The sequence below is a fragment of the Balaenoptera musculus genome, chromosome 3, assembly GCF_009873245.2.
Source record: "Balaenoptera musculus isolate JJ_BM4_2016_0621 chromosome 3, mBalMus1.pri.v3, whole genome shotgun sequence".
In the NCBI taxonomy this organism is placed as follows: domain Eukaryota; kingdom Metazoa; phylum Chordata; class Mammalia; order Artiodactyla; family Balaenopteridae; genus Balaenoptera; species Balaenoptera musculus.
Genome location: NC_045787.1, coordinates 60919561 through 60932783, shown reverse-complemented (window position 1 = coordinate 60932783; position 13223 = coordinate 60919561). Strand labels below are relative to the sequence as shown.

Below are 13223 nucleotides of genomic sequence, written 5' to 3'. Positions count from 1 at the left end.
AAGAGATGCCAGTCAGAAGAAAATCACATGCCCACTGGCCTAGCCCCTTATTTTCTCTGCCACCCTCCCAACACACATTCACACACAACCAAAACTGTGATGTATTAAGGCAAGATGGAAAGGCCCCCGAGATAGGCTGGCCTCACTTCAGGAGCTGCGGGGGAGAGCAGACCATTTTCTGGTGTGGCTCTTATATGAAACTCAATCCAGAGCGCACCTCAGCTGACAGTCCCTGGTGCACTCCAAGGTGATGACTAGAAAAGCCACGCCACATTTGCAGCAGACTTGGTATATGTCTTACTGTGTTCTCTTGCCTGCTGTCTGATGTGCCCATCTAAGAAGTCGTGGACTTTAATTCTGTCTCGGTAGCTGGTGTCATCAAGCCTATTTGGAACCTGGGGCGTATGTCTGCTTCTAGGCCCTGGGATTCACAGGCCTGGAACAGGCAGTGTGACAGGAGAAGCCAGCCAACCAAGAGTCTCTGCATCTCCTTTCCTGCCGGGATAACTTCATTCTTGTTGATTGGCATCTGCCAAAGTTATTTTACCCTTTCTCCCCAGGGGCACTATGGTTTAGAAAAACTGGATTGCAAAACAGATTGCACTGACGTTGATAAAGTTTTATTAAGAGTCTGCTCTGTGCCAGGCACTATTCTGAGCACCGCCCTCGTGGAGCTTAAAGTTGAGAATGGAGGTGGATTAACAATCAGAATAGCTAAGTGAAGTATCAGGTTGAACCACATGAAATGACCATTTTTGTAGGTAAAAAGTGGACAGATATTGACAGTTTCATATGACTCAAAGTAATATATTCCATTTTTCAGTATTAAATGCTAAGGAGAAATAATAAAGCAAGGAAGGGGGATAGCAAGTTAAGGGAGAGGTAGGTGTTTGAAATTGTAAATAGACGGGACCAGAAGACCAAGGAGGTGGCATCTGAAGATGGCTGGAAAGCTGTCTGGAAGAAGGGCGCTGCAGCTGAGAGGAGCACAGGAGCGAAGGCCCGAGCGTGGCTGATGCTAGCGTGGCTGGAGCAGAGAGCAAGGGCGAGAGGGGCAGGCGACGGGGAGCCGGGACACACAGGACCTTGAGGGCCAGGGGGGGAAAACTGGAGTTCACTGTGAGAGCTGGGAAGCCATTCTGGGCTTCTTGATAATTTTACTCGGAAGCAGAAAGAACCTGTTGAGATGACGGCTGTGACTAAGGAGCGCTTGTCAGGGCCCAGGGGCCGGCGCCCAGGCTGCTCCGAAGCTGCGCCGGGCCCGGGGAGCAGTGGAGAGTCCGGGCCCGGTGAGGCGAGGTGAGGTGAGGTCAGGGCCGCGTGTGGCCACCTGAATCGTGAAAATTTCTGGAATTCCTTTGGTAGAAGCGCCTTTTTTTAAATACCTAGAAAGATGACAAATGCTTGTTCTATTCTTGCTCACCTGACGGCCGGCTGTTTTCTCTCTCTGACTGTCCTGTGTTTTCATGGCATTAACCAAGCTAGGGGCAGCTCTGGTGAGTGCTGGGAGGACAGGCCCACCAGCCAGGCTGCCCAGGTTGGGAGCCTGTCGTTTGGGCACACATCACATGCACTGGGGCTTGCAGACACACCAGAGCCACTTTCTGTCACCCTCCCGGGGGACTGCCCTATGGGCTTATAAATAATCAAGCTGAGGATTCTGACAGACTCTTAAGCAGGCGCCCCTTGTATGATAAGTCTCCCTGCTGTCCTTATTCACAGATCGATTGGCCAGTAGCAGCCACAAGATTTTAAGAAGGCCTGAAGCACTTCAGGAACCTTATCTGAGCTACCAGCAAAGACAACAGCTAAGGAGAAGTACAGGGGTGAATGTTCCTGAGTGTTCTGCAAAAAGGGGTCTGATGATATTAAAATAATAGTTATTTTAAAACTGCTGGCTTCCCAGAAGGATCTGAGACAGCCACATTATTTTGTGCATCCTACAAGCCAGAGCCCAGCACAGGGTATCAGAGCTGCTACGTGACAGCAGACTCCGTGCTTTCTGTCTTCTGTCCCTAGCCCCTATCCAATGCAGGAAAGGGCGTGGAGAAAAGGGAACCCTGCTGTGATGATGGTGGGAATGTAAATTGCTAACAGCCAGTCTAGAGAAGGGTTGTTAAGAAAAGTATTTTGCCATAAAGAGAAACCCTTACAATTCAAGGGTTATAATGCATATTAAAATGCATTAATTTTACTAATTGGACTTGTTTAAGCCACATAATACAAACGATGTGTGCAATTAATATTCAAATATAAACACTATGGTCTTTTAAAAGAGAGAGCCGTTAATACTCCCTTGCCCACAGGCTGCGTGCTCGAAGTGCCTCTGAATCCTTACACAGGTCCCAGCGATGGTGCCTCTGGTTTCCAGCGCAGTAACTTAGGGCCTGAGGGAGGAAGCTCCCAAGGTTCCATGTGCCTTGGGTGAGGTTTCCTAGGGAACAAGGTGGGAATTAATCGGGATTTATCACAGGCTTAGAAATACAAAAGAATTAGCTCAGTCATCGTAGATCCCCCCAGCTGAGTTACATTTGTTCGGATGGAGAGTAGTTTATTCTTTCAAGGGTACTAACTGTAGCCTCCTCTCCCCCAGTTATGACACCTTTCAAAATATCCACCCCCGCCCCGCCCCCCCAATAGGCCGGCCTGTCTATTCAGAACTGGTAAACTTTACACTGCTTCTGCTTCTGCATGGAAGGGGCCTGCCAAGGGCTTTAACCTGTTACCTAGCGCTAGTCTGTGTTCCAGGTTGTTGTTAGGGACACAGCAAGTACTCTTTACAGACTGTGTAATACTCACACCCACCTGATGAGTTCAGGATTAGCTCACTTTACAGGTGAGTAATCATACTTAGGTTCAAAGACTTCTCTAAGGTCACCCAGCTCGTAGAGGGCAGAGCTTGGATTCAGACCTCTGTCTTACTCCAAACCTAGAGACCGTTAACTCCTAAGTGACCGAGCACCTGGTGAGTTGCTGCTGTGGTCCACCTTCTTGCTGGTTTGTGTCCTAGCCTCACACAGGGACTACAGGGGCTTTTCTGCCATGTGACTTATAGCCAGACATCCAGACCAGGATTGCTGGTCCGGGACTGTGCCTATGCCAGAGCACCAGCACATTCTCCATGGGCGGCCTGATCCTCGGGAGGATTTGCTCCATGCTCCCGGTCATTTCTAACCACCAGCATCTGTCCAGGTGTCTGGGCTGCTGCTCCCTTCACTTACGCCTCCCAACGCTGGATCGCATTTCCCTAGCTACCGATCACTGCCACCCGGCTCCCAGCACCCCGACCTACGGAGAAATAAGGGCTGCACAGTTAGAAAAACTTCTTTGGTGAATCGCTCTTCTTCAGACCGTGAGCGTGTAAATGGATTCCCTCTGTTCCACCCCTGCCAGAAAGCCCCGCGAGGCCTTCAGAGGAGAACAAGGGGATTAATTTGGGAAGTAGGGACAATCAGACCCCAAAACCCACTCTAGTGCCATGATCGGGGAGAAGATGCTCTCCATGATAGCTGTGATCTGTGGTCTGGAACACAATCTTCCTCAAACCGAATACTAGCACAAATGCAGTCGTGTCCTTTTTGTCAGGAAGTTGCTGTAAATGCCTCGGAAGCTTTGGTGTGGTAACCCCAGAGAATTTCAGTAAAGGTAGGAAAAGAGAATTTAGAGTAAGCTTAAATTAAGAGGACAGAACTGCTAGTCCAATGGATCTAAAAAACAGGTCTTTTTGACTGTGAATTAGCAATCTTGATTATTTTAGGTGACATTCTTCAAAGAAAGAAAACTATTTCTTCCTGCTACGTCGAATAAAGCCATCTTCTTCCCGCAGCACCCTTTCTACAAAGAAAGTTTTGTCGGTAAGACCTGAGGCCGCTCAGTTCCCTTCGTGGTCCGGGGATCCGGACGGCCTTGTAGGCAGCTTCCGCCGTGCGTCGTGCGTCGGGGAGGTGCTCCCTCCCAGGCTGCCGCAGGCACAGAGCAGGCACCTGGGGGCGACTGTCTGTGCCTCACTCGCCTTGCCTTATCCTGCCCTGGAGTAGCTCCTAACCCCCAGGGCTGGCAGGAAAAAGAAGTCTCAATTTCCCAGTGAGCAGCTGGAGGAAGAGAAAAGTGGGCCTTTAGTATGGCAGTGCTGTGGGGGTGTCAGCAAAGTGGAAGCGGAGCTTCTTAGTGTCTCCTCAGAGCTGAGTTTACTTGAAGGCACTCGGACCAACGTTCTTAGGGAGTTTGCAGGTGGCCTCTCAATGTACATGTAAACACAGCGGTCTCTGTCCTAGGTATGCGGCCGGGGAATGCCAGCAACCAGACTCCTCGTGGGTTTATCTTTAAAGCATGACACCCAGCCTGAGAGGTGGTCTCTCGCATTTAACCAGGGTTCTCTCTCTGTGAATTCCCTCAGACCGGGGTGGGCAAACTTCTCCTGCCAGAGGCCAGAGAGTAAATATTTCAGACTTACTCCGCAGGCCACAGGGTCTGTAGCAACTCCTCACCGTGCTGTTCCCGCACAAAAGCAGCCATGGGCAGTCCGTAACCGAACAGGCACAGCTGTGCTCCAATAAAACCTGATTTACACAAACAAGACCCCACTTGACCTTAGTTTGCCGACCTCTGCCTTAGACCAAAAGGGAACTGCTCACTGCAGTAAGAGCCCTGTGGGAAGAAGTAGTAACAAGGTTACCTGCTTTTCTAGAAGAGAAGTTATTAGTGGGTTCACATTCCAACATGTACAAAAGAAGCTAAAAATATTTTCAATAAAGTGATTGATTGTCTTGATCAGGCCAGATTAGCTGCCTAAAACAGTCCCTAACACTTGCTATTGCGGAACGGACGCCACTGCCCAGAGCAGGCAACTCAAGTGGCCATTACGCAGATCGGCACAGTTGCTCACTTGCCATTGGAGAGCCGTGGGGCTTTCACCTGTTTTTCTTCTGCCCTGCAGGCCTCTTCCTTATCCTGGGTTTGATACTCTACCCTGCTGGCTGGGGCTGCCAGAAGGCCATAGGCTACTGCGGACACTACGCGTCGGCCTACAAACCCGGAGACTGCTCGTTGGGCTGGGCCTTCTATACCGCCATCGGGGGCACGGTCCTCACTTTCATCTGTGCCGTCTTCTCCGCACAAGCAGAAATTGCCACCTCCAGTGACAAAGTACAAGAAGAAATCGAAGAGGGGAAAAACCTTATCTGCCTCCTTTAGTTTGGAAGAGACATCAGTGCCGTTTTCTTGCTCGTGTAACCTTGTGAAACACTTCACTTCTGGTTCTGTCGTTTGAATCAAGTGAAGAACTAGCCTTTACCTACCAAAGCCACGTTCCACAGCCCTGAGCCTTGCCAGGACCAACGACAGGCAACACCCAGCTGCACAAAGTGACTGCACAGGAGGGCCACAGTGCAAACTGTAAGAGATGGAACATGAAAATAGTACATAAACCCTGACATGCAGTTAAGTTCTGTCAGACTCCATCTCCCCCCAAGGCTCAATGAAGGATGATGATCTAAACCATTAAAGCAGCAGTTTCTCTGGTAACAGAAGAGACCATTTGGCCAGATTTGCAGGCTGTTTAAGAGACGTTTCTGCACCGGTTGCATGCCCGTGAGCATCTCTGCCTCAGAGTGAGGTTTGGGGGTTGGTGCTTTTGTTTCCTCCTAGTTCTTTCAAACTGTCTCAGTTGGAGACTACAATGAAGACTGCACACCCACCGGGGAGAGGATGTGTGCTAAAGGGCCGAGCAAGACACTGTCTGTTGCTTAGCTGACCCGAGGGGTCAGCAGGGACAGTGTGGAATTCTGTGGTGGGACTTATTCTAGGCTGAATTCCAGAGTCAGGTGGATCAATTGATCTGTCACTCCAAGAGTTTAGAAATTTGAGTAAAGGAAGAATAAGGACCTGTCCAATCATGAGAATGAAAGTACAAAATCCTGCTAGTGGAGACAAATTCATTCCACTCCCCAGCAGCCAGGCTAGCACCAGTAGTGGCCCCGTCTCCTCTTCCACTGGAGATCACGTGTTGTTCTTCTAGGGCTAGGACTGCGCTGTGACTGCCAAAGGAAACCTCACTCTGTTTCCTGATTCCAGGGACAGAGGTCTCCGAGCCAGCTGTGGCTCATTCATCTGGTGACTGGGAGAGCTTACCAGAATCTCAGCGCTTGCAGGGAGACCTTTTCCCACTGTGTGGTAACCATGCTGTATTCAGCTGTATTCCCACCCCCAGCAGCAGCAGGATGGCATTCTGTGCAGAAAAAGGAGCTAGAGACGGGAGTTAAGTTCTTCTAGTTACTGGTGTTGGTCCTGAAAGCAGACTGAAATAACATTAAATTGCTCTAACTGGTGAGTTGCATCAAAGGCTTCATTCTCAGGAAAGCACAGAGTAGACAGAAAGTTAATGCAAAACGAGAGCTAGACCAAGCTCATAGCACCTGCCTATACCTGTTTACAAAATGAATGAAACACCACTATTAAAAAGGATTCAGGGGCTTTTAATCTAGTTTCTATAAATCACCAACATAATTGATTCAGGAAAATGATATTGGCCATCACTTCAAACTTACTTTGGAACGATCAAAGTGACCAGAAAGAACCTAGTCTGGTATTATCCTGAGCTTCAGAATTGGAGAATGCGACAGAAACACTTCTTTGCAACTTAAGCAAATGGAGTGGACCTGCCAAATTTCTGGAAGGACTAAAAGGACAGGTCTCTTCAGGCTTATGAATCTGCTTACTTGAGGGCTTGCTTTGTTTTGAAAATTTAACAAATAACTATGAACCTTGTTTGGGCAAGGTATTGTGTGCTAAGCACCACCAGGCATAGAACCCTGATTCAGATTTTACAACCCTGCCCTGAGTAAGTCATCTTAAAGCTGCGTGAGTCTAAAACCCTGCCTTGCTGCAGAACAAGTAATTGCTTTAGTTGTTCCATTCCAGTTTAATTCCATTCTAGCCTTCGGCCTGTACCAGAAACCGTTTTCTCTCACAGATAATGAGCTAAAGGGCAGGAAGGCGGAGGCATGGAACCAGGTCTTCATGAGCTCACCATTCTTAGACCAAGGTTCAGAGTAAGCAAGATGTACATCTGTGACTTCAAGGGGTAAATATGTATCCTCATAGCAGCCTGTCATAAGGGCTCAGGACACAAACAATAACTGTCTGACGCCACACAGAAATAATAATAGGTTATGGCAGCCACTGTACAGGACTCCTGTCCCTTACTGTGCATCTGTATGCTCTAACCAAGTCCCGATGCCATCACGGTCATTGATTTTTAACCCTTGGCAAGAATTTTCATTTAAAAAAAAAAGCAATTCCCTCCATCAGGCAAATAATTTAAAACCCAATTTTTTTTCTTAAATTTATCATCACAAGATTCACTCTACTTTTTCTTCTATACGAGATAGATAGAGAACCCATGTTATAACACTAATTTTACAGTCTCACTCTCCTCGCAGACAAGTCATAAGCCTAGAGGATCCTCTAAGCACGTCCATCATCTTTATTGCCTGACTGTGCCTTCACTAAGGGGCGGTGGGGGGTGGGATATGCCTGGGTCACTCTGATAACAGAAGTCATGAGTGGAAATGTGACCTCTCTTGGCCAGAAGAAAGTCACTTGACAGTGTTTACTTCATTAGTCTGAATGCTACAGAAGACCAAAAAAAAAAAAAAACAGCACATGCACACAAACAAAACCCCAAACCACTAAAAACTGCTTAAACACTGATTTGTTAAGCAGAGCAGAGATGAAATTTCTCTAGCAGAGAAAGAGTAAAAAGGTAATGTGGGCCTTTTAAACCTTTAGTCCATTTAGCCAGGCTTCAGTTGGGATAAATGGAATATCAAAATCATGCTAGTCTAGATGAACACTGCATGGCTGTTTAAAAAACCACTGAATAGGAGGAACGTGTTAGAAGGAAAGAGATTAAAAAACAGACAATCATTGACCCGCACCTATTTTTCTAATAAACTTCTATCAATCAATCTTGTAATTGCCTCAGTCTAAAAATCTAATATACCTGGACCATTACTACTACCAGCAAGTCTTATTTATTTTTTGCCTGCGTTTGTGCTTAAAGTTTTGTGATGGGGCTGGGCTTCTCAATGAACTCCAAGAAGGCAGAAATGTTTGCTTTGGGTTCTGTGGATTTTTTAAACCTGTGTGCTAATTCAACAATGTTACATTAATTGTGTAAGGGTTTTTGTATAGTTATCAAACATCTGTGGTGTAATGATCTTTGTTAAACATGTATTCTGTAAAGTGCCATAGTCTTTTTTATGTGTAGCATATTTAAAAAATATATATGTATATTATACATACACAAGTCTGTGTGAAAGATGTGCAATAACAAAGGTGTATGTATGTTTCGTTTTTTGGAAACTGGACAGGAGTCAGAACAGAGATTGTTTCTGTTTTGGCAAAGGAGAGTTAAACATTTTGCCTTCATGGCCTAGTCTTTAACCCATAACAATTTTAATGCTACACAAACCTATGTGAAGAAAAGACTGGTATGAAATCATTTTTTCCTGGGTCTAAATTAAAATAATCACTAGATTTATGTGAAAGTTAAGCCAGCAAGACAGGCCCAGTTAATGCTAGTCTTTCATGTGAAATGTGAAGCTGCCACGTTGCCTTTTCTGTTTGTGTGATAACTAGTAGCTGGTACATAATCACTAAGGAGCTATTTCTTAACATGCTTTGATAGACCACGTTAATGCTAGACCACTATTTAAGGGCTAATCTCACACCGTCTTAGCCATAAGGGTCTGCTTAGGACAGACCTCTCTGTGCAATAACATGTGGCCACTGGAAATCCCTGGCCTGCGTTTGTATTTGGGCAGCAATGACTCCCAAGGGCCAAAAGAAATAAAAGCACGACTGGGATTTCTTCTGAGACTGTGGTGAAACTCCTTCCAAGACTGGGGGGTCATGAGGTGCTTTGGAGGAACTCAGCACCATTTGATATTCAACAGCCACTTGAGCCAAATATAAAATTGTATTACCGCTGATGGACTCAATTTGAGCCTTTGAATTTCTGGTTATCCTATTATATTGTAAACTAATACATTATTTGTCTAGCATTGATTAGGTTCCTGTGCATATGTATTTTCACAACATGCTCCCCTACCCTCCCCAGATATGAATTAAAACCAGATTTTGCAAACTCATTCTGATTCAAGTCTCAGTATATTGGTTTCAATATGATGTGTATAATTTCATCAAGAAAATATCTACCAATCAAATTTTAAACACTAACTTATATGTAATAGTGATGACAGGAAAAAAGATATTCAGGTATTTTAACTATGCCATTCACTAATAACATATATACACCTACCTTAGGTTAGCTTTAACTTCAAGATAAGTATATATTTCTTTCTTGGAGAAGCACTGATGTAATTATAAATAGGGAGAAATAAAACCCTCTCAAATACTATACAGGTATCTTAATTTTAAAGTAAAGAAATATGGAAATGCTTCAAAGTATTTAAAAAGCTTTATAAACAATGTAAAGAAATGTGTATAACAAGGGAAAAGTCAACAGAAGGACACATTCACCCCTTCCAAAATACCAAAATTAAAAGCCAGTCATGGAGCAGTTCACATCCACATTTCCTGAAGGTAATCCTGCCCATAAAAAACCTCATCTAGAAGCAGAATTATAATTTAGAAACTCAAAGAAGACACTAACAACCCTTTTCATAAACTCTTACTCAACTCTCTGTATCGCGTGAAGCACTTAGTGATAGAACATACAAAAATAGCTATTTATTTTCCTGATCTAGGGCCTGTGACAGCTGAAACTACATGTATGCTTTGGCTTCTAAACATACCTGACACATGCCAGATTTCTAATAGGAATCAAAATTAAAACTGACAAAATTACCCAAATCAATAAAGGCAAAATTCTTCCAAATTATGATCTAAATAATCCAAGCGAAATTGGACATTTTCAGTTGCTTTTTCAGCTGTTGTTACATCTTATCTTCCTCAAAAGTTAATCCGCAGGAGAAAGGACCCTGGCTTTAAATTGAGGCACAGGCTGGGTAACCTTCACCTGTGCTTCCCATTTCATCCTTAGTTTTTACTTAGCAATTTTGCTACCGGATCAACTTTCCATGATTGGTCTTCCTGGAACACACTGCATTCAACTTACTCCTAGCTCACCTTAAAGTCTTTGCTTAACATAATAACAGTCTTGACTATCCTGGGCATTTCCTTTAAATGGGTTATTTCAGTAGCTTCCAATAATTCAGTACCTTTTTAGACTCTCAAACACTAAAGGGTACGAGCATCAAAGCAGCCTTTTAGCCTCCTCTCCAAAGCAGCAAGAACCAGTAACTGTCTTGATTTCAGGGCCCTATCTGGTTGCTTAGTCACTTGGCTGGGGGCACCCGCTGCTGCCCCTGCTATCTCCTCCCTTACAGCTTCCTCCTCACCCTGCACAGTTCTGCAAGATAACTCTTTAAGACATGAACGGCTCGTTTTGCTTAGATACACAGGATGTAAACACAAGCATAAATGAATAAGAGGAAGTAGTAAAACCACACGGAAAAGAAAAATCTATCAAATAACTTGTAGCTCTTAGTGGCTCTTTGGCTTTTTATAGCCAAATATCCTGAAAAACCTGATACCTATGCAAGCAGTCCACCAAGTGCCCGTGTTTGGGAGAAACCACCAAAATTTATTCTCGAGAGAAGGAAGCCTGAATTAAGGCAGGAGATAGTGAAGACAATGAGATGAAGTGAGTTAGGGAGAAAGAAGGGACAGCTTGGGGACTGACTGGAAGCAGCTGGGGGAGGAGGGGAAAGAGTCTAGGATGACTCCCAGGCATGTGGTTTGGGCACTAGGCAGAAAGTGGTGCCATCACCTAGATCAGGAATCCATCGGGGACAGAGACAGTGAAGGTGTGAAGCTTCAGCTTGGGCTGCCAATGGCGAAGTCCTGTGTGCAGCTAGGAATATACCATGAAGAGAAGACCAGCTTGGAGACAGAGATCTGGGAGTCTTCAATACACATGGACAGACAATAAGAATTTTTAACCATTATGCACTTTTCATGTGCAGGTACTGGGCTAAGCACTTCCTTTAATTCATTTATTCATCAAAACCCTATGAGTAGAAATGATTATTATCCTCATTTTATAGATACATTAACTATCACCCAAGCAACTTAAATGAGGTTAAGTGTAATTTGCTCCACATTAAAAAGCTAGTAAGCCAAAGCTCAATTACAGGTTTGACACCAAAGTCTACATTCTCAAACAGCTTTCTACCGAGAATGTACTGGGTGAGAAGGCAAATATAACACAAACCCCCAGGGGACACCAACATCTCTGCATAGTAAACTCTTAGAATAACCTCCAAGTTCAACTCCAAAAAGACCGCACCGTAAGATGACAACTGATGAAAACACTGCTCCCTTTCAGAGAAAAACCTGGTAATTTTTCATACTTTTCAAGATGACAACATACGTACCAATTTGCTCAATCCCGAAAACAGAAACTAAAAATTCATCAAGTATATGACAGTGGTAAAAAAATGACAGTTTTGTTTTCTTATTATAAATAATCTCTTAACAACGAGGTCCTACTGTACAGCACAGGGAACTATATTTAATATCCTAGGATAAACCATAATGGAAAAGAAGATAAAAAAGAATGTATATATGTGTATAACTGAGTCACTTTGCTGCACAGCAGAAATTAACACAACATTGTAAATCAACTATACTTAAATTAATAAATAATCTCTCATCCAGGATAAGCAGCTATTATGATTACATAAGAGGCCTATTTTCTTCATAGCCAATCTAATAATTAAATAAGGATTTGTTTTCAACTAAAATTTCTCCAAACACACACACAAATGCCAAAGACCATTTAGTAAGTTAGCACTGCTGTGAAGAGCAGGCAGCAGGTACTTACCCACACGTGTGGAGCTAGGCCTTGGTCTGGAGATTTCAAAAATAAACGTTGTAATTTTTTTCTTGATTACTGAATTTTTTTCTAGGGTCCACTGTCCCTAAAGGATGGATATGAATTACTGGAAATGTGGAAGGATGAAAAAGAAATAGAGAATTGGAGAGAGGTGGCACCATGTGGCAGAAGCAACCCCATGCTTGGCAAGAGTCATGGGACATTGGTCTAGCTGCCTCTCCCTAGCCCATCACCACCACTCACTAAGTGACTGGGAAAATTTCCTATTCCTCTATAAAAATGGGGCCAATAATAGAAATACCACCATAGGTTTGGTGTGAGGATTAAGTAAGTGATGTATGTGAAGCATTTAGTATAGTCTCTGATATATAATAAGTCCCCAATAAGTTATTAGAAGAAAATGAAAAGAATCTTCTGTCCAGACTGCTATCATTTGGAGTTGATCTTAAAAATTAAGAGTTGTTCTAAAAATTGTGAAAAATAACATAACCTGTTGTTAAAACCAATCTAGTTTTGGGACTTCTCTGGTGGTCCAGTGGTTAAGAATCTGCCTTCAAATGCAGGGGATGTGGGTTCGATCCCTGGTCAGGGAACTAAGATCCCACATGCCGTGGGGCAACTAAGCTCGCACACCGCAACTACTGAGCCCGCACGCCACAACTAGAGAGCCCACATGCCACAACTAGAGAAGCCCGTGCGCCATAACAATGACCCAGCACAGCCAAAAAAACCAAAAAAAACACAATCTAGTTTTACCTAGAGAGGCTCAATGGATTGGCTACCTAAGGGCACCAATTTTTTCCATCCTGTACTAATCATCTTTAGCTTAGTGCTTTCAGGAAGTGGAAGATTTCTCTGTGGATACAAGATACATGGTCACTCCTATTTAGCAAAGCTAAAAAATAAAAATGTAGTGTCAGGTGAGCCCATCATCTCTGGAAAACCAGAATGCTCAGAAAACCTCCTGATTATTTGTCAAACCTGTTGATGGCAAAGCCTTTTTAGAAAAGGAACAGCCAGTCCTCGTAGAGTGTAAATAAAGAGGCCCTGCTCCTGCAGATGGAGGCACAAATTGGTACAATTTTCTGGAGAGCCATCTGGCAATGCACATCAAAGATCTTAAAATATATACTTACGCTTTGACCCAACAACTTGTCCAAGGAAAGAACAACAGCTTGGGCTCCAAGTTTAGCAACAATATATCCCTTGATAAATTATTTATAATAAAAAACAAATTCAGAACCTAAAGGAATAACAACAGGACTTTGAAAAATAATATATGATACATGTATATAAAGGT

The 13223-nt window shown here is 44.0% G+C and overlaps 1 protein-coding gene across 8 annotated transcripts in view; it reads left to right on the top strand.

Annotated features, from left to right (window-relative positions):
* LHFPL2 (LHFPL tetraspan subfamily member 2) overlaps window positions 1–7688 on the top strand; it is a 169266-nt gene extending 161578 nt beyond the window's left edge. For all 8 annotated transcript variants that reach the window (XM_036845814.1, XM_036845810.1, XM_036845808.1 and 5 more), the window contains one exon: window positions 4937–7688. In XM_036845814.1, the coding sequence (XP_036701709.1) occupies window positions 4937–5193 (257 nt within the window). In that variant the 3' untranslated portion in view covers window positions 5194–7688. The remainder of the gene's footprint in view (window positions 1–4936) is intronic.
* Window positions 7689–13223: the final 5535 nt, after the last annotated feature.